Source organism: Pezoporus flaviventris, unplaced genomic scaffold (genome assembly GCF_033815535.1).
Source record: "Pezoporus flaviventris isolate CSIRO_AGI_PZ_B2104156 unplaced genomic scaffold, CSIRO_AGI_Pfla_v1 ptg000036l, whole genome shotgun sequence".
In the NCBI taxonomy this organism is placed as follows: Eukaryota; Metazoa; Chordata; class Aves; order Psittaciformes; family Psittacidae; genus Pezoporus; species Pezoporus flaviventris.
In genome coordinates, this window is record NW_026892584.1 from 33,970,876 (window position 1) to 33,992,943 (window position 22,068).

Genomic DNA, 22,068 nt, shown 5'->3' on the forward strand with positions numbered 1-22,068 from the left:
ATCTTCCACTTCCTTGCTTCCTATTTGAAAAATGAGGATAACAGAATCTCTGTTTGTAGTCAAGCCTACCTCACTGTTTAGCATCTAAAACTATTCATGGCAGGGCCTGTCCTATAAAGAGAGAGCTCACAATTAGCCCATTTTTATTTGAAGCCTTCCAATCCTTATACAAATCAAACTGTACTACAAAACCCTGCAATGTCCCATTTGCTGGTAAATATCAGTGTCCCTGGATTTTAACAAGGAAATTCAAGGCCAAGAAATTAAAGGACTAGCCTGAAATCACTCAACAATACAGAAGCAAGAACAAGTCACAGCTATTTCTGACTTGCAGTCTTTCATGTAGCCCCTATTATATGATCACTTAAAAATGTGACTTTTTCAGGAATTTTGTGCAGCCTCTACATTGGCTATTGATATCTAAAGTAAAGACTAACGATCATTCTGAAAGCCTTATGTTCTACTAGGAGACCTCAGTGCCATCAAAGGCTCTTTCAGCTAAACTCTATGCTACTCCCAATGTTAATGGTTTACCCTAATGGTGCATCGAATCTCAGTTTCCAGAGGTTAATGAAACAGAAAGAGAATTATTGACACTGCCAGTGGCAAATTGAAAATGTTATCTAGCTACCACACTTCTTACCTCTAGAGACAGAACTGGGACTGTTGCTGTGAAATTACATACGAAACTAAGAGGATGTTTAAGATCATCATATCTAATTGTTTTGCGTGAGTCCAAATTTTCCCAAGTGACTCTGAGTGACTCCTTAGAGGTTCCTGACTTTGAGAGCGCTGTTGTTCAGCACTTAAACCACATTAGAGAACCAAGGCAGGGCAGGATGGATCACTGTTCAAAACTTCTCTTGTCAAAGAGTCCATGGCCACGCTGGCCCTGGATATCTTGGCTCTTGATTATGCTGTGTGATGTCAAATCAGCAGTCATCTACTTTCAGACATCCATCCTTCCAGTCGCTGCGTTCACATTACTGCTCCCACAGCTAGTTCCAAAGGCAGAAGTTCAGGCAGAAGTCCAGTCTGAAATTAAAATTTTACCTGAAGTGGGAACAATTCTCTTTGTTACTTCTCAAAGGAATGCAGAGATAACCGCACAGCCCATCCAGACCTCTGCTCTCTGCCTCCTAAGAAATGGCACCTAGAATGAATGCAGAGCCTCATGGTTGAAGTCATGAGTTTTAAAGATCATTGGTTTACTGGCTGAATGAGAGAATAGGTATGTGTTATCTCCATATACATCTGCCAGGAAGCCCTTGCTGCAAGAGCCTGAGCCTGAATACACCAAAATTAACCACATCCCTCTCCCTTAGTTTAGTGCATCTGCCTTAAAAATTTATGGCTGTTGTGGTTTGGTGTAGCAACCCTGGGGTGTGATCTGTTTACTTGACGTTTCAACAGAGGTGAGGTGGCTGGGGCAATGAGGTTTAGTCTGGGGATTGTAAGGGTGGAGAAAGCGGGTGTTTTATGTTTCTGGCTGACTGGCTGCCTTTTGTGGGATGTGATGTGCTGATGCTTTGTTTTTATTGGTGCAGACTGTATCTTTAATGGATGGCAGCATGCCTGCTGATGGGATAGATATCATTTACAATGTCAAAATAAATAAATGAACTAATTGTTTTTAGCATGCAAATTACTGGCTCTGTAAAAGCTAGCAGTAATCTTCATGGATTCTTTAGAATTTAGCCACATCATGGAACAATGAATGAAATTTTTAATTCATTTATTTTATTTAATTACTTTATTTATTTATTTCATTTATTAATTTATTTAATTCATTTATTTAATTTGTAATAATAATTGAAAAAATTAAGAGTCCTACATACATAAAAATGAGGCAGCATGTTAATATAGTTAGAAAGAAAACCTAGATGCCAAACTGCAGCACAACAGCGTGTCTCACCAGGGAGGCTAATTCCTACCAGAAGACTTCGTGATCATTTATACTGACTCAAGTCCACAAAGACAGCAGAACTGAGGCCACTCTCATCTGTATCAATAATATTGCAAGAAAACACAGCATAAAAAGAACAGTAATCCACTGAATCAAGACCAGACATGTTCAATACTGCTCAAAAGAGAGACTAAAATGAGGAGACCAGAAATCTCAGGAGAGAATCATAAATGTGGAACCATGCTGTGAGTGTCTACAGGATCCTGAGGATCTTGTTTTGGTCCATTGTTTTCCACATTTGTCATAAAATGCAGAGGATCACAAGCTGGTAGAGGCAAGAAGTCAAAAGTGAACACAACTCTTATATGAAAACAATTTTCTAAGCATGGTGGGCACATTTGAAAGTACATTTCAAGGCATACAAATGCAAGGTCTGATATCAAAAGTAAAAATGTTGGTCATTAAAATAACTCTGGAGACAATCACTTGAACATGATAATCACTTGAACATGAACTTTTCCTGACACAGTGTTGCTGAAAGGACGAGCATAAATTTGAGAACACCGAGTAGACACAGGAAATTGTTCTTACCACTGTATATCGCATTAGTAAAATAATCACTGAAATACATTTCTGGTGTCAACGCTTCAACAAGCAATATTGCAAAGAGATCAGAAAATCTGCAGAGTAATTCCAAGACATAGAAGTTTGTCTCGGAGCAAGACAATGCTCCATTTAATAATCTATCTAAGAAAAAGTTCGAGGTATATTTGCCTGTGATCTATAAATATCTTTATGAAAACAAAGTTTTTAGCTAGAGATGGTCACTAAAGCTAGCAAAAAACAATGAGGTGAAATTCAGAGTTTAGAAGACTAATTCAAACAAACTCAAAATTAAAATAAGGCACGAACTGTAATAGTACTACTGATCAAGCATCTGAAAAACAAGTAATAAAGCCCATAGTAGATGTTCCCCTACTTTAGGGCCTTATACCTGAATGGTATTTCTTCTTTGAAATATGCTATAACAAAAAAATGTGTGCTTGAAACACCAGTTGCTGGGCATGTTTCTATGGCCTGTGTCATAAAAAATAAGGATTACAGGGTCTAAGTGGTATCTTGAAGCCATTGGGAGATGCCTCTTGGCCAGTGAAACTACTGAAAATGGGGATAGGAATTTGTAAATTTCTGCCAAATGCTTTCTCTTTTGTAAAGATGTAAATGTACATATGTGCAATTTTTCACTTTTTTGTTTGTGCTTTTATCAATAGATTTGACTTTTAGTGAAAGATATTGTACCACTAATGTTTGCAGTAACTGCAGAAATATGTGGAAAATTTAGAAAATGTTGCTAACTTTGTTATGCTAGAATATGTTCAGTCATCAGCCTAAAGATGTTGGGCATGCCAACCACCTTTCTTTTAGGACACACAGAATGATTGCATCTTCATAAAGCATGAAGCAAGATAAAGATGAAGAATCCAAGTTCTTCAGGAATCTTCAAGAATCCAAGATCCACAGACAATCTGTTGAATTAAAGATCCCAGAGAGGACTAAACTGCAGGTTAAGAGAAGTGGTGATTGTTTGAGAAGCTAAGTGAATTAAAGAGGTGGAAAGCCACGGAAGAAAGCCAGCAGACAAGAGGAGAAGCAGCAGAGGTGCTTAGGAACTGGAAGGAGATGCCCACTGGAAGTTGAGGTTCAAATACTGTAAGCAAAGACACTCTTTACCTTTCTTGCGCTTGAAAAACAGGACTTTGCACATAAACAGGACTTATGAATTAAAGAACACAGAAGGAAACAAAGGCCTTAAGATCAGTTCAGAGACAATATCAAAGTCCTTTAGGAAGAGACTTTCTTGACAAAAAGCTACTTTCAAAAAAACCCAAAAGTTAAATAAACACAGTGGTGAGTCTGATTTTGGTATTTATGGTTACGTACCACATGACAGAGTAAACGCATGTGGAAAGATTACCAAAGAAGCTCCATCTCAAGGAGATTATTTGCACCTGGCACTTCAGGAACAAGGGAGACTGCTACCTTCTTAAGTCCATCCACTGATGTTGGAAGCTGTGGGATCTGTGACTACACATATTCTTTCACAAGAGTGGTCCATGCTTAGGGTGCTGTGACCATTTCACTCCCTCCATGACAGCTCCTTTCCCTGCTGGCTGAGAAGGTGCTAACCCCCCTAGCAGAGGGCTATCATGGAAAGATGTGGAGTTATCATCTCTGAGCTAGAACCAAATTCTTGGAGACTTTGGTGATTAGAAGACAAACTTTGCTTGGATTCCGTATTCAAGGGGAAAGCCAATGTGGACAGCAGATTTCCAAGACGATATGATTTTGGCAATGTGCACTGTTTCGCAGATGGACTGTTACATTTTGTTCTTTTTGGAACATATTTAGTATGCATGACTTCCTTTCATAAGTAATGAATTCTGACAATCATGCCACAAATTTCTGTGGGTCACAGTAGCAGGTATGGCTGCATTTCCTTCTTTGGATCAACCATTGAAAAAGTGGGTATGTTTTTGCCATCATGATTATTTGAGAGCAATTAGCACCATGGGGTTTAACACAGTAAGGCTGAAGATTAATTTCACAGTTGTGACAGCACGAGTCTTGCAGATCAAAACCAGTTTGCCATGGAAAGTCTTCTTCGCCCTTCTGCTAGATGGTGGGGGTGATTTGGGAGCCCTACTTCTCTATTTTAACCTGTCTATATTTTAGTCCTGCTGTCATATCATCACAACCCCAGGAGCTCACCCCACTCTCAAGATGCAAAGCTCTTGCAGAGAGGCTCAAGGCTGCAAGCTTGCTCCAAAATCTGCTCAAACAGTGAAGCTCGTTCAGTCATTTATAACCCTCAGGGCTCCACTTTACAATTATATAAAGATTGGATGTCTATTTTTTATGGGAATAATTGCAGGCCAGGACTAAACATCCGAGCTCAGTAACATGGTATCAGTTCCAAGATTACTTGGAACAGAGCACTTTCTCCAAACTTCTCCCCCACTCCTTATTTGGACACAGAAATAATTTCCTCAGTAGTAGATTTTTACTCAGTGAAATCACATATTTTCTCAAAACTTTTTTTTTCTCAAGATAATTATATTTGATAAGAAAAGGGGAGAAATAACAATGCCACATTCCTAAAGTGCAGACTGAAGCCAAATTCAAACTACTGCTGTGTGGGGTCAGTGTTTTTTCCCAAGGACAACTGACCCTGCTGAGCATGGACACAATCCAAGACCAACTCCCTAAACACCTGTTTAATTGCATATTTCAGTGTCTGAGGACTGGCTGTTGATTGCTGAATTCATTTTGCATCTGCATCCCGTGTACGTTATGTTATTGGTTGATGGCTAGATAAGGATTAAAGTGTTTTTTCACACAGATGGTCACCCTGAAAGCGGATACTAAATAGTGTGAGGCATCAATCTGTAATCCTGCTCCTTCTGCCTGGTATGAATATTGCTCAACATGTGTCACAGATTCTGGATCGCCTGCCAGTTATCTGAGCTGTTCCTTAGCTAGCACACTTTGGATATTACTCAAAGATGATGATAAACAACAGCTAAACTGTGAAAGGACTTTACTCTTTTAGCACAGTCCTAGTCCTGTTTTTTTGATTGAGATTTATAGGACAGCCATGCAGGTAAGTGCATAGTAGGGGAACAAAAGGGGCAGCAGGCTCTTCCTCTTCTGCTCAGAACAGAGCTGTGCATGGTTTGTACACCTGGCATCATCTGCATGACCACAGCTCCTCATTCCTACCAATTCCCATGGCTCCCTGTTGGTACAAGATCACACGTGGCTGTGGGCTGTTCAGACTGTTCCTGGTGTCCCATGAAAGCTTTTGCACAAATGTACAGTCTGCTTGTTAATTCTGATATCAGAAAGATGACAAACTACTGATTTCAGTTAAGGGTTTTGCTTAAACATGGAAACTCCATGGACTAGAGCATAGCTGTACACTCTGGATTCATGATTTGCTGTTGCACAACTTATGAAATCCATGGTCATTGCATGTGATTTGGGAATCTCAGTTATTTCTCCACCTCACTTTACTATTCCAAGTAGCTGTGGTATAGTAGAATAAGAGTGACCTAAGAACCCTGGTGGAGTAGGGTAGAGATGTGTTAGAATCCTACTGATGACACTGAATCTGATGAATTAGAAGGTACCAAACAGTTGTTGCTCAGCATGGTTTCATCTGCATCAACAGGAAACATATTTTTCAGCTGAAAAAAATGGAGAATTACTGTTGTACTACCCTTTTCTCTAGATTATCAGTTCTATGTGATCATATGCTACACTGAGGTCTGCTGGTAGGGTGGTGAGAGCAGCCAGTGAGCACTGAGAATACTCCCAGATGTTTGGAGGTTATGTAAGCCACACTTTCTATTGCAATGTAAATGAAAAAGATGTGCAATCAGAGTCAGGAAATGCACACTAAGAAATTAAAACATACTTCTAGCAAAAGGTCCTTACAGCCCTCCCTCTGCTTCATGATATGAAAAAGTCTCTAGAGAAGTCTCTAGAGAAAGTGTATAAAATTTCACAGTAGAAACTATTAAAAGTAGAACTACTAACATTGAACACATGAATTGTCTATGGCTGAATTGTATATTTTCTGTGCAATTCTATGGGCTATGTTAAAAAAACCCTGTAAGAAGGAATATATTAAAAATATTGCAGTTTAAGTCACTATTTATAAAGCTTTTAAACATGTCTGTGAAATCCTATTGGCTTCTTCTCTAGCAAATTCTTTCAAAGTCTTTTCTGTTAGGGTACAGACCATGAGGGAAGAAGAGAACTGCTATTCCCACTTTTGCTCCCCAGGGAGCTTTGAGAAATCACTAGCACAAATAGTCCAGCCAGCTGGTTTAGCCAATTGGTGGTCAGTTTACATTTCCTCTAATAAGTGAACTTCTTGACCGTACATTTTAACTGAGTCATTAAGAGCTCCTTTTCCAAGTGTTTTGGCAAGCTAACAAGGTCTGAGACTCTGAATAGACCACAATAACTAGTAAAGAGAAGAACAGCACTACTTTTAATGCAACAGAAGAAATCAATCCAAATGGATCCAGAAATTAAAGCCGCAATGAAAATAAAGGGATGTAAATATCCACCTGCAGGATATAACAGAAACTTTTATTGGAAGGGCTGCTTCTTCCATTAAAATACCACTTTGGATATACAACATAACAAAAGCTTTAACCATTGCTCAAGCATGTTGTGCAAACAGACGTGGGAGTGAAGTATTGGAGACCTGAAAATACAAGAGACATCCTAGGTGTGCCATATGTACATATGCCTAGAGAGGATTCACTGCCGATGCTCTAGTCATTGTCACAGGATACCTTGAAATCTGTAATATACATGAAAGAGAAAGGACTCCATGCACGAATATAAAAAAGGGAACTCGATTATGGGGAACTGGAATAGCAATATGTGACTCACCATTAATCACTCTCTCACAAAGCTTCAGCAATCATCATCAGCATCTCATTCAGGAATATACTGGATTTCAAAGCTTGGCTACAGCATGCAAGAAGGCTACAGGTAGAAGGTGCTATGACTGTATACTGCCTCACGTCACTTGAACTGCACAAGTCAAACACACATGCAATGGAGCCTACAGTGCTTTGTCTTCCTTCAGGAATCTAAGACCTTAATCCATGAGCCCAGCTGATACAGAACCAGGGAAAAGACTCTGGCAGCACCAACATGCAAGACGTGCCTGGACAATGGGGCAGTTTTCTATATGCTTTAGGGGTTATGTAGAGTTGACTAGTTATACATGACTGAACACACTCATCACTGGTCTGCCCGGTTGCAGCCACAAGTTCTTTACTCAGTGTGATTTAGAAATCCTTAGGAAGGGAGAACTTCAGATCTCTGCCCATGGCAGCAACCCTTGCCAGCTGCTTTAGGAGCTGTCGCGACTGAATACGAAGACAGTGTTATGCTTGGCACTAAAGGCATTGGGGAGCTTATCAGGGGAAAGAATTGTTTTTCATATTTCATCTGAGTTTTGAATCAGTCCATGTGTCAGCATGCTTTATAACAATATCTCAAAAGCACCACAAAGCCAGTGTAATTCTTGTATAAATGTTAGGGCCTTTTGGGCTTTTTTGTAAGCAAAGAATGGGTAGTGGACAAGAGCCAGTAGAGAAGAAAAATCTTCGAGAATTATACTTTGCAAATACTGGCTTTCAGGCTCAGACAGCTGTGTCCTCATTACTGTTAATAGCAAAGAGTTACGAATGTTGGGCAACATTCCCCTTTGAGTGTATACATAGCAAGCCATCTATTTATTTATTTCTGTGGTGGTGATCATTGGAAAATGCTTATAATTGCTGCTCAAATAACTGGCTTTAACTCAGATTTGGCATTCACTGTTTTATAATGACTGAGCCACATTTGCTTGCAATGTTCCAAAAATTGCCACCAGCCAACTGGTTTGCAAATCTTCCTGGATAAATGAAAACTGTGTGGATATGGGAGGTTTACTTTATTCCAATTGGCATGTGATGTGGATGTCTACTGGCAATTCTCCTTCTTACTCTCAGTTCATGTCTCCCTGAAAAAGAGGTGTTTAATCTCAAAGGGCTTCCCCCCCAACTCTGCTTTCAACCACATTCAGTTACCTTTTATGCATAAACTAAGACAGAAACTTTCAAGATTTGTGAACTCCTGAGATAACAAGCCCTCAGAGCAGATACACTGAGCCTTTTGGGGCAGAAAGTTGTATTTTGTTTAGCCTCAAGAACTACCAGTTTTGAGCAGGACCATGGCAGGTTCTGTATGGTTATGAAACTCCCAGGCAGGACAAGGTACTTTCAGCCTCATATGGCAAATTTCTAATACAAGTTGACTAACTTCTGGGCAGGACTTCTGGCTCCTGCCCATCAATCAATAAATCAATTGAGATAAGGGCAGATCTTCTTCCCCTGTACTGATCCTGGTGTAAAACAGATATGTTGATCTGGATGGTCTTGGCTGAACCTGCACTCTGTGAAACTCAAGATTCACTTCACTGCAAAGCTGGGAATAAAATTTTCCACTTCTGATCATTGCTTCTACTTCACTATATCAGCTTCCATCCAAAGATCTTACAACACTACAAAATCAATGCTAAACCTCAAAATCTCTGTGACAAAGAGAATATCACTTTCATTTTATGGGAGTCTAAATAAATTAAATAAATTAAAAAATAAATTAAAGGCTAGAATCAGTGTCAGACACAGGCTCCTGCACTTCAGGGACTGCAGTCTCAGTATCATTGCACAAGGCATGTTGGAGCTGACATCTGAAAGTCATCTGGCCCAAACCTCTGCTCAAAGCAGGGCTATTCAGTCAGGTTGCTCAGGGCCTTCTCCAGCTGAGGTTTGAACTTCTCCAAGGATACAACCTTTAGCTACAAACTTTATGAACCTCTGTTCCAAAGTTTACAGGTTCAAACTTAAACAGGGGAAGTTTAGACTGGATATAAGGAAGAAGTTCTTTACTGTGAGGGTGGTGAGGCACTGGAATGGGTTGTCCAAGGAAGTTGTGAATGCTCCATCCTTGGCTGTGTTCAAGGCCAGGTTGGACAGAGCTTTGGGTGACATGTGTCTGTGCCCATGGCAGGGGGGTTGGAACTAGATGATCTTAAGGTCCTTTCCAACCCTAACTATTCCATGATTCTATGATTCTGTGTTTGACCACCTTCAAGTGATAGCATTTTTTCTTATATCTAACAACAATTTCTCATGTTCCAACTTTAGTTAATTCCTGTTCACATGCGCTTCTGGGAAGAATCTGGCTTTTACTTCTCTACATACTCAGACAGCTGAAGACAGAAAGCAATACAATTCCCTCACCAGTCTTACCTTCTTAAGGCAGAGAGAACCTGCTTCTCTCAACCTGTCCTTGTATGTTATGTGCTCCCACCCTGTAACCACCATAGTAGTCCTGTCCTGGATACGCCTCAGGATGCCCATGTTTTTCTATACCAGGGAACCAGAATGACTGGGAGAATTGGGTGCCCGTGAAAGCAACAGGAATCTGGGAATCTGCTGCATACTGAACTCCCTCCTGGAGGTAGCTAAGAGAAAATATTTAGAACACTTGCACATAGATATTAATTGTAAACCTTGTATCAGTGCAGTTCATCACAGTGACAACGTATTTGTGAATCTCTGCTTAATTTACTAGAAATTCTTGAGATGGGAGAACTATTTCACAGGATGATGTAGAAACACAGCTAGAACCAGGACTGCCCTACTCACACATACAGGTCTGCATGTTTTTGTCCCCAAAGCTTCAAGTTAAGTCTAGCTTCTTTGCACCAGAATTCAGGAATTGCTGACTAGCGCTAAAGGCTGAACATGGGGCCAGTCATACCACCAACGTCACAGGCAGTCCCACCACTTCTCGCGGTACCCATGAAAGCTCAGAAAGACACATGCTCACATTGAGTATTCCTAAGATAAATGGTTCAATTCCAAGTCGCCTGGCCTGAAAAAAAAATCTGTTTAGGTAATTAAAAAAAAAAATCATAGAGAAATAAACAAAAAAGGCGATGTTCCCAACCAGCAGGAACATTTCACATCTGTGGTTATTCCTGGAACAAACTCCTGCTCTTACTGTCCAGCAGGCACATCCCAGTGAATTTTCCATCATGTGGGCCTGCTGTAGTGAAAAACTAAATTACATTTTTCCTTTTTCATAGTACTTTCCTTTATTAGCCTCTATTACTAGGGCTCTGGTCATATTCAGTCATGCAAGAGAGCAGGCATAGTTTAAAAGGCACAATCTCCAGCACAGAAGCATGCCTTGCAAATCCTTAGCATGACTGGCATTTTACCATTTGTAGTCTTTCTAATCATCTCTAATCACATACTGCAGAAAATTATTGATTCTGCATTTCCCGTCCTCCCCAGGTCAGAGGGAACGAACCACAGATGGATCATGTGTTTCCAAGACAGTTTCATGTCCCAAGATTCTAGATGTCAGCTTGGCATTTGGGTGGAGAAGAACATGATGGTATTTTGTATCTTGTAGCAGAACACATCCCTTATCAGCTTCAGAATGTGCATAGCCTGTTGGGCCATTAATGGATATACTGCAAACTGCCTGATTGCATTTAGAGGTATCCTCCAGTCTTCGTAGGACACATTTATGCCACAGGACTCTGGGCTCAAATCTACACTGAGGTTTGCAAAATTGCTTGTGGAATATGAAGTAAAATTTCCACTTTTTTCAATGAAGATCATAAGCAGTGTTGGAAGTCTTATTTGAAACCTTGTACAAAAGTCTTATTCTCTTATGCCACTTTTCAACTGTGTCTAGTGAAACCCCTTGAAAATGTCAATGAACCAAATGTCATGTTGCAAACCAAAAAAAAAAAAAAGGGATAAAATCACTGATTCCGCTGAGAATTTTGTCCCAAAATGCAATGTACTACCTGAATAACATAATACAGGTTTTACAAAGCCGTATCTTCAAATAGTACTGATTTAGTGGGGAGGAATACCTCCTTCCTAAAACTGGCATGCTACACGATTTTGGGATGACTGCATGAAACCAAATGATAGCTGTCAGTGCACAGTCCTGGGCTATTCCATCAGCCTGCTATTTCATCAGCTCCACTTTTGATTAAAATTATTTCAATCTGCTTCTGAATTAAAGCTCCAGATGCATTGCTTAATGCTTTGCTGGCAACAAGTGTTGTATATATTGCTACAGTCTACCATTGAAATACATGAGTGTGATCCAAGGCTCCTCCAGCCTATGCCTAGTTTGGGATTCCCCACAGGGGTTACAATAGCTGAAAATTCGAAGCATACTATAGCTTTCAGACCACATGTCCTCCCCCTGGGCCAATTCCTGCTCCAGGAGCAAGGAGTGGTAGTCTGGCAAACTGACTCTGCACTACTCTGAGATTCCTCTTTCAGAAAGGGGATTTCTGGCTACCCATTTAAGCTATCTCAGCTTTGCATTGTTCCGCCATAGTGACAATAACTGTTATTTAATGGGTGGCAGCTCTTAACCATGCTATGAACTTTTCTCTGCAGCGTTAGATAAAGCAAACAGTTTTCTTTTGTGCCTCAGTGCACAGTGGAAGCTGGAAATATATCAAAGGACTTGAAACTACAGCAACTTAAAGATCTTGATAACATTTATCTCACTCCCAACTTGTGCAAGGCTCTTTCTTGTTAACAATTGTTTTAGGCAGTTTTTAAATGCTCCTGCTGATATATTTTCTACTATTCCTCCACTGCAACATGCCTACTGTATTCTTTTATAACTTGATACACTGCGCTGTCATAAAGGGCTTTACTGTGTTCAGTTGGGCTGGTGATGTGTAACTCCCATTTATCTTCTGGTAGCTTTATTTTCTTTGAAAAAATCTCTCATCTCATTGAAATACTAAAATGGGAAGCCAGTCAATTAGCAGATGAAGGCGACAGAGCATGGTAAACACCACATAACATCAGGCAGCTCTTCTATTTTTGCGTGGCAGCTCCATCATGGGTCCAGTGTATCAGGGACAAGACAAAGGAGCAATGCCAGCACATTACCTCTGCCTATAGAGTCTGGCAAAACATACGGACCATCTGGCTGATTTATATTGTCAAAGCAGCCAATTCATATTTTCTATATATTTTGGCTTAGCATCTTGATTGTGACATATAGCCATGGCAAATTTCAGGCTGGAACCAAGTGAAAAGAAACAAAGCTGACCCAAAAAATATAAGGGAGAGGCCAAGAAAAACGGTGACTAAAAAGTCATTGAGAACACTGCCATCTCTAGGCACTGTTGAGTGCTGCAAATACATGCAAATACGCAGGCCCAAGCAGAGTGCTGGTGCTATGAAGGGCATTGAAAATAAATAAGCCTTTCAGGTAAAGAGAAACACTCTATCTCCCACATATTGAACTCTGCGTGTTATGCCACAGGGAGGTAGAGAAGGTGTCACTCATGCAACCAGAGTCCCTGAGGGTCTCAGAAGAAAGTTACACATGGACTGTCATCCACAACAGAAACAGACATCCATAGGAAAATGAGAGAAGCCACAGAGCCAGTATGTTGGAGAAGGGTGCTCATGAAGTCAGTCAATCTTCCAGCACCATTAAGTGACTTAATTTTATTTCAAGCCCTGTAATTGTCTAGTTGGCAGGACTGCCTTGCCGACAGCTATCCCATAAAGGAAAGCTCATGAAATCTGCTCCAGAGCAGACAGAGCTAATAGGTACACAGTGGCTTTAACTGATCTGGCACTGCTGAAATCCCTGGAGGTAAGACATAATAAAGGCAAGGCAGCCACAAAGCCCCATATGTCAAACTGCTGTTAGCAGTGAGTCTACAGCATCATTCTGAGACTAACAGCAGGGGTGAGAGTCCTGTCCTGGCCAGCACATGCCTGCAGATATGGCAAGCTGGGCATGATTACTGCTCCTCTGAAGTGAGTCAGATATAACCTCCTGCCAACTAGCTCTTGGGGACAGCTGAAGTCTGTGTATTATTTGGCTCAGAGCCCATCACCCAATAACCTCCAGTTCAGAGACCAAGCTTAACTGAGGCCATTAAACCAACCAAAATCTAGAGTATCAATTAACCCTCTTTCACTTGCATACCCTTTCCCTCTGCAGTCTACAAAACACAAGGGAGATGGAATTCCTGGCTTCTTGCCACCTTGTATACCAAAGTGTCACACAACTGCATGAAAGAGGGAAAACTGAAACACATCATGAAATAGAGAGATCACAGTCCAGAGAGATTTTAACCTTCCTTTGTCTGGAGGTGGCCCGCACATCTAGCAAGACATGGATGTTTTTTCTTTGATTATGCCCTATCTCTGCATACAAACCAGTTGTGCTTTGTGACGTGACACATTCTCTTTCAGTTGTTCCCCTCCATATGCCACTCTGCCTCCCTCCTGGCTCCCAGCCTCAATACAGAAGAAACCAGAAAACTTTTAATCACCACTAATAAGCAGGTGAAGACATTTCCAGATATAATCAGTTTAGCTCAAGCTAAAGTTGAAAGTATAATCAAATATTCCCCAGGTGGCCACAGGTTTTAATTATAAGGTGATCTTCTAACCAGCTGCCTATTTGTCCCTCACAATGTCTAGGAAATTCTTATCAGGGTATCAGGAGATGAGCAGGAGGAAAATATGGTAGCAATCTCCTGACCATAAGCTACTTATGCTCAGTGGCTTAGGCTCAAGACAGATTAATTTAAACCTAATAAATTCACTGCAAGAATTGCTCTCAGATCCTAAAATCTTCGTTGAAATCAATGGGGTCCATAATGAGAGGTTTAAGAGATTTTGGTATCCAATTGACTATGTAGCTATCTACACGGGATGACTGTTGTTCAGTCAAGTACAGTTGTGGCCATACTCTAGTTCTGTTCATTTTATTTTCCCATTTCACATCATCATACATAAATAGTCAGTCAGTGATGCTTGAAAGGCACTGACATGCAGAATGACGGATTTGAACTTACACTTTGCTATACCCAGGAGCCTGCTGGTTTTCATTCCAGTACAGATATGCCAGTTTTCTTAATAACATGCCATCCTTCTTGGCTTGCATGTTGTATTTCTTGGTTCAATTTTACTCATGCCTTTGTGAGCAGTAGAAACTTTACAAATAAGAGAAGCATTGCCTGTGCTTTAACCACCAGACTGTACTCCTCCCACAGTGCACTTAGCAAGGGATGAAAGAAGGAATAATCCAAGGCACAGAAGGCTCAGTTTACCTTGCTACATACAGATACACACAGCAACCTTTCCTATCAAGCCAACTCCCCCTCCACAAATGGATTCACTTCAGTGGAAAGCAGCGTTTCCACCCTCATTCTGCTTGGTAGATTCTACTAGGGGAGGATATGTCTATCGATGGCCAAATTTCTGTAGGAATGACCCTACCGATGGACCCTACTGTAGAGACTGAATCTTGCCTTTCCTCAGCCCTGGCCCATCCTCCATGCTGTGCAATGGTTTCCTGAGGGAGTAAAGAACTCTGAATATTTTCAGATGTATGGTTTTACCCATTAATATTTTATGGTCAATTAATTATTACCTTTATGAAGGCTTGTCAATAGATAAGACCATCAGATCAGAAGCACTGAGGCTGGATCCAGAAGAGTTATGTTTTTCTGGAGCTTTACAATGAGGGTTTATTCAATGGGACAGGGCTATGTTAAATATGCCTGTACTCTATGACAATAATGATCCTTCTTCCATTAGTCCCCTGGCATATGGTCTTCTCTCTTAATGTACATAGATTGTATTTTTCATGTATTTCTTTTACCTGACTTGTCTAGTCTCATTACATTAGATAACCAAGGGTCAACCATCTTGAACTGTGCTAAAACAGGAAATGAGTACAGTATAAGTAGATGGTGACTGAAAAACTTTAGGATCAAATAATCATTTAAAGCTTTTGTAACACAAGTATTCCTGAAGTAGATGGGAGATACTGATTAAATTCTGTGACCACCCCTCTCCTCTGATCTATGGAGAAACATAGACAAAAGTGCCCAGTAATTTCCAATCAGTTTAGTGTGCTAGGAAAGTAAGTAAGTTCCACATGACTCACTTTGAGCTTCACTGTTGTAGGCTTATTAAACCAGGCCTTTTTTCTCCTGTTTATATATTTTTATATGATTCTTGTCAGGGATTTATCAGAGCACCTATCACCTACTCATGAAATTACACGTGGTACAATCCTGAAAATTAATTACCATTTCAGTTTACGCAGAAAGACCTGAAGAGCCAAAATACCCAGCACATTTATCTATTACGAAGTCAAGAGCTGACTGCAAAATCCTCCAACCCAAGCCTCAGCCACCAACTACAGCTTCTTCTTGAAATGCTTCAGAAGCAACTTTCCTGTTGCTATGGCAGCATGAAGTCTGAATTTATATTTCCCCATACAAAACCTGAAAGGAAAACCATCTTATAAATAAAGGCTACATATCATGGCCCTTAATTTAAACGGGAGTTGTTATCCATTACATATCCTTTCAGGACACTGCACTCAACCACTTTCAGAACCTATTCTCATGCAGTCTTTCTTTTTTTTGTGTGTGTTTCCTAGTTAATTTGGATATGATGGCAGTGCTGCCCTAACATGAGCCATGCATAGCCTTCAGGAACTGGCCCTCTGGAATAGCAGAAGAGATTGTATCACAGACCAAAAGGACACAGAGCTGAACCAAATGGGGTTTAAAAAGGCAATAGTAGGAATGGATTACATTTGCTTCTCCTTTACACATCCCCTTCTAGGGCATAATCTCCCTGCTGCATTTCCCTCTTTTTCTTTCTCCTGTTTCTATATGCTCGGAGAGGTCACTAGAAAAGTCACTGTTAGGAGGCAACCTGACTTAGTAGGTAAGCCATTGAATAAGGAATTCCATGCTCTACCCCCAGCATAGCCATGGGCCTGCCACAAGACCTGTGCACCTCCTTTCAGTTCCCTGTATCTTCATTTCCCTCCCCTCTCCCAAGACACGCACACACACATATCTGGTTCTTTCATTTTGCTTGAAAACTCATCTAGGCATAGCCTGTTCTTAATGAGGTTGTGCACAGAGCAGGTCAGCATAATTGCACACTTGGATGTGGGTTTTAGGTATGCTTGCAATATAAATGATAATGATCTAAAACCCATCTGTGCAAAGGTAATGTTTTGAAGGAAGGAGTTTTGCTCCATGAACGTAGGAATGGGGACTTGTAGGTAGGGAATGTAGGAGGTCCTGGCAGTCTTTGTGAAGTGAGGAAAGCTGAAGCAATGACTGCTCCACAGATGAGGTGACTGCTCCACAGAGGAGGCCTTGAAGAACAATTCTGTCTTGGAAAAAACATCTTTCCATTTCCCTCTGGTTTCGTGCTTCTTCCTTTCAGCTTTTGTTTTTAAAATAATGATGCCTTTTTTTTTCTTTTTTTTCCTTTTTTTTTTTTTTTTTGTAATTAACTCCTCAGGCCTCCTCCCTTCCTTCTGTCTCTAGGTCATACTCATCTTGCCTTATGCTTGCATCTTTCCTAACATCTACTTCTCTGCAGTAGTCTGAGAGAAGACTGCAGCCTGCTTTCTCCAATCCCTCCATTCAACTCTCTTAGATGCCTTCCCACCTCCATCAACTCCCCACATTGTGCACATGCATTAACAGGAGAGGAAGTGAAAATAGGAGCCCACCCATTACAGTTCTTTCCACAATGTCCAGAAGGATCTGTGTTTGAGGCATGTTTTAAAAATCTTTGTAAAACAGGAAACAGCAAGGTGGAGTGAAGGGAAATTGGAAAGAGCTCTCAGCTTATGAATGTATAATGCAAGAACATGGGCTCTCGCTCCAGTTTAATCCTGCCAATAGTTACTAGACTGAGTTCCTTGAACAAAAAGTCATTATTATGACTAACCATTCTGTATTTATAGAGATGCAGCGTTAGAAGACAAACAGTTCAAGAAGTGCTCTTGTGCTAGATGTTCTTTGCCTTTTCCTGTATATGGTCTTTTACTCCAGTGTTAATTGTCTTACAAATCATTCCTAACCTGTGCTGTTGAAAACACAATACATGCAAAAACACATACAAAACACATACAAAATATAAAGCATTCAGCAACTCCAGAGGTAAAAATGCCTTGTAGCAGGAATTAAACCCACAGAAGATTTAAAAAGTAATTATTATAATATTCCTCTAGCAACAAATGACTACAGCTACTTCTGCACCAAGCAGAGGACACTGGAATGGGCAAAGTTCTCACTGAGAGGTGTCACTTGTGCCAGGAAAGGTTTTGTTTTCACATGGGACAAGATCTGGAGATAAAGGAGTGGTGAACATGATGGCGAACCTTCCAGGGCAGAAAGAATGAGGCAAAAAAGCTTGAAAGGGAGAAGAATGGCTTAAATGTCTTTTTTCTTTTTGCCATGTTGGAAATACCAGCCCAAGAGGGGGAATGTCATGATGTGAACCACCAGAGATGCTCATTCCTCTAAGAGCCAGGGAATGCGAAGCCTTTGCAGGCAGGCCAAATGCCAGGCTGTGACAGAGCAACCCTCTCACAGCCTTTCTACCTCTAACAAAGGGGGGATAAAAACAAAAGAAAACAATACAAAAAAGAGAAACAAAACTCGCACACACACACACACACAAAACCCAAACACAAACAACGGAAAAGAGCCTGTTAAATCTCACAGCTTTCAGATTAATTTTTAACCCTGTTTCACTTTGGAAGTCTTTTGAACAATCTCAGCTCTTCAGAGCTCAGAGAAGGTTCCTGTGTTTAATAAGCTGTTTTGACTGGAATGCAAAGAAAAAGTAAAGATTTCTGCTGGCCTAGCAACAGAAGATGTAGCCCAGACCTATAACCCCATATCTGACTAGACAAAAATGTGTGCTCTGTTAAAAAATGGAAATTTCTCAGAAACATTGGCATTAGAATAGCTTTGGTTCCCCTGACATCAATAGCAAAAAGTCTCATCATCTCTGATGGAAATACCTGTCACTGATTTTATTTGGAAAGAAGGTGTTGCAAGGCAGGTGCCAGAACACCACGTAACAAACCTGTGAGTTATATAGTGGCTCAGCTACTGGGCAAAATAGCTTCCAGTTTACTCTTTTCAACTATTCCACCACAAATTAACCCTCAAAGTGCTTCATATCCTAAGAGCTTGTGAATTCTGACAAGCGGGGAAGCACAGAGCACCTGAAATATCATTAACATGAGCAATGCTTATAATCAGCTTATAATAGGATAGACCAATAATTCATGTGATTCAGACTTTCTTGAAAGACCTGGGCAAAAATCCTGAGGATCCTGACAAGGTTCCCTGCTGTCTTATCTCCAGGACTTCAAGAACGAAAGAGCACAACACCCTGTTAACTGCACCAGAAGTTCTGGAAACAGGGGATCAGGCCTTTCTACCACCACTGCAGTGAGATACCTTCCTTCATGTCCACACTTTCCATCCTAGTGCACACTAGGTACAAAAATAAATCCTGCACCAAGACATGTCTCTCGAGGATTTCACTGAATGAAAAATTAAATCTAACCCCAGCAGAGACCCCTTCCCTCTGACAGGTCTTGTTTTCTTTAAGTTTTGTTTTTCTTCTTTTAACACAAATATGATCCATCATGTGGCCAAATTCAAACCTGATGCAGACTTTCTAAAACTGCTCCCAGCTAACTGCGGCACTCAAACAGCAGCCTGTCTATGCCCATCTATTCTCGTTAATGTCTCTATTCACCAGACTTTCCCTTACAATTAAATTCCCATATTTGAAAGTTAAAGTGACAGAAGTGAACAGCCCTGACTGAAGAAAGCATTAAACATCGCATTTCTGCCAGCATGAACAGGAACATGTATTCCTTCGCAGGCTGGCAGGTCCACTGTCAAAGTGCCCAAAATCCACCTGTTTTGATTAGCAGGGCTTGCATGCGACATGCCAGAGACAACAGAGGGGTTTAATTTCCACTTTGATTTCAGCACTTCTTTTCCACTAACTGCCCCATTTACTGATTCATCTACATCAAAATTAGCAAATTGAAAACGCTCCCAGAAGTGTGCAAACCAGTAGATATATAAGTGAGGTTGATCAATTTGCTAAGATGAGAAGGACTACTTCAATTTTCAAATGACTGAAGAGTATACATGCTTATTTTAACAGCAAACCTACCAGTTATCACAGGACTTCAAAACTCCTCATAAAAAATCCCCAGACAGATTGGTTTTGGTTTTTTTGTTTGTTTTGTTTTAGGTTGTTTGTTGCTTTTTTTTTCCGGTAGGTATTACTACTAGTGCTGGTTAGAAAATACTTTTTTTCCCACCTTGAAATGTAATGAAGGCAATGATTCAAATACAGAAAAATGCCCTGAAGTCTGTGAATTTAAATCTCCCATGAAGCATCACGGTCTCCTCACTAGAAAGCAAACAATGTACATCATCTGAAACCATGTCCTGCCAGAAATGTCAAACAATAGGGCAGAATTAGCCCAAAAGACAAGTCAGTTTTAGCTCTTGTATCGTTCTGCAGCAGCATTCAATAAAGAAGTGTTCTGAGTTAAATGCAGTTCTTAGTCTAAAGACAGGCAATGTTCTCTATTGAAAGGTTGTATCTTCTGTGTTTTGGGCAATTTTTATTGTCAAAGACCAGTCCTGTTTCAAAACAGATTTTGATAAAAGCCTTCAGACAATTAGCTACATGAGATAACAGACAAAAAACTTTACTATTAGGACAACTGAGACACGGAAGTAAGTGGTGGTAGTGGCTATAGGTTCACTCTGTGGTAGACCTGTGGGCTATATCTCTAGCACTTACCCTGAGCAGCCACCAGTGATCACTGATCCTGAGCTCTTGATTTTAGATTTGGCATCAAAATAAATATTTTGGCTAGTGGATTTATTTTGTTTGGTTAAGAAGTTTTCTGTCTGCTCCTTCATACCATGGCATTATCAAATGAAGCAAACCAAAGCGATATAATCTAAATCTTCCTTAAATTTGAGTAACACAGAAGCAGCTTATATTTAAGTTAAACACAGTACAAAAGGGAGTAAGTGGAATCAGAATCCAGCAAAAGATGCAAAAGTAGAAAAACTACCAACACAAGAAATTTTTCATAGGCTTATTTGTTTTTTTTTTATTTGAGAATGGGGAACATGAATGTGCTAAGACAAAGTCAGTGCTCTACTGGGGCAGTGATCCTTTCCCCTTGTGTTGTTTGATGCAGTGCCTTCAACAGGGAGTTCCAGTCTCAGCTGAAGTCTATAGTCATTAAGGCAATGGTAGTGCTAACAGTTGTGTACCACCCTCCAGATATGAAACATATGTGCTCCAAGGGGATTATAGTCTCAGCAAAGAACTCAAAGCATGAGAAGAAACCACTCTTATTTATACCATTTAAAGGAGGAAGACTGATGTCCAGACATATGAGCTATCACATATGGCCAACAACTTAATCAAGGTTTTTTCAGTCCCCATCTAACACTTTAAATGGACAGCCACCTTCTCTCTCAAGGACAGAATCATAAGAATAAAAGGCATGCCTTTGATGCTCTGACAAATCCCCTGCCATCAATTGGTTGTTTATCTCATAGAAAACATTACTTCTCTCATGAAAGTGGGTTTCCTGATTAAATAATAAGACTGATTAAATAATAAAATCTTCTCTTGGCTTGCATCAAGTAATGACTATATGAAACGTACAGCTCACATCCTTTAAAAAAAGTGTAGCTGAACTTCAAAACACTGGGCTTGAGTGATTCAATTACTAAAGGACAATTGTTTCTGCAATGTCAGACAAGCTTTAATGTAAGCAAAAGCATAGAACAAATGTTTCCACTACTTACCAGCACACTGATTGTTTTCATCCAACTGGTAACCAAATCGACAGATCAGAGGTCTTGTAACAGTAGGGTAGTTAGGAACAGGGCCTGGTGCTGGGGGCGGTGGATAAATATTTGAATAAGGGTTCAGATATGGTGATCGATACACTGGGTTTGTTCGGGGTACACATAAATAGCCACCATTCTGGTTGACACACACCATATCTCCTCTGCAGGCCTCAGGAATAGTTCGACATTCATCAATATCTGGATTGAAATTGCAAAGTGAAATGAGTGATTGCTTCTTCATAGGACCTATCAAAAAATAGTTAACATTTTTCTCAAGACTTTGCTAAAAAATTTGATACTCTCTTTGAATGGAAAAGCTAATCCTTCCTTGTGGAGCCTCACTTTGAAGTCAGATCATACTAAACCAGGAAATATCCCATATATTCAACATATCCTATATCCTACTTGCTTTACTTCACTTAGTAGAGGGGAGGAGAGGAAAGCCTGCTTTGTTATTCTGTATATGTTCAGTTTAAGCACTGATTTACACATGACTACAGCATGCTACCACCTGTTTCTGCTAAAGGGTCTGTCCAAACCACAACATGCAGATCAGGATTTCAAACACTGGTGGTTTGGTTTGCCCAGCTGTGAAACTTGGATTCTGATTTGGAACTCCTGAGCTTCCTCCCACAGAAGAAGTTAGGGATGTTCAGATCTGGCGACATGGTTCAGAACTCCTTCTTGCTATGATTGAGATCATCACTGAATTAAATTTAGAAAGATAGAAATCAAGCTGAGAAATCAAGATAGAAATCAA

At 40.3% G+C, this 22,068-nt stretch overlaps 1 protein-coding gene across 1 annotated transcript in view; it reads right to left on the reverse strand.

Moving 5' to 3' along the window:
* FBLN5 (fibulin 5) overlaps window positions 1-22,068 on the reverse strand; it is a 44,570-nt gene that overhangs the window by 16,990 nt on the left and 5,512 nt on the right. Inside the window, exon 4 of the mRNA XM_061463836.1 lies at window positions 21,264-21,506. Coding sequence (XP_061319820.1) covers window positions 21,264-21,506 — 243 coding nt within the window. The remainder of the gene's footprint in view (window positions 1-21,263; window positions 21,507-22,068) is intronic.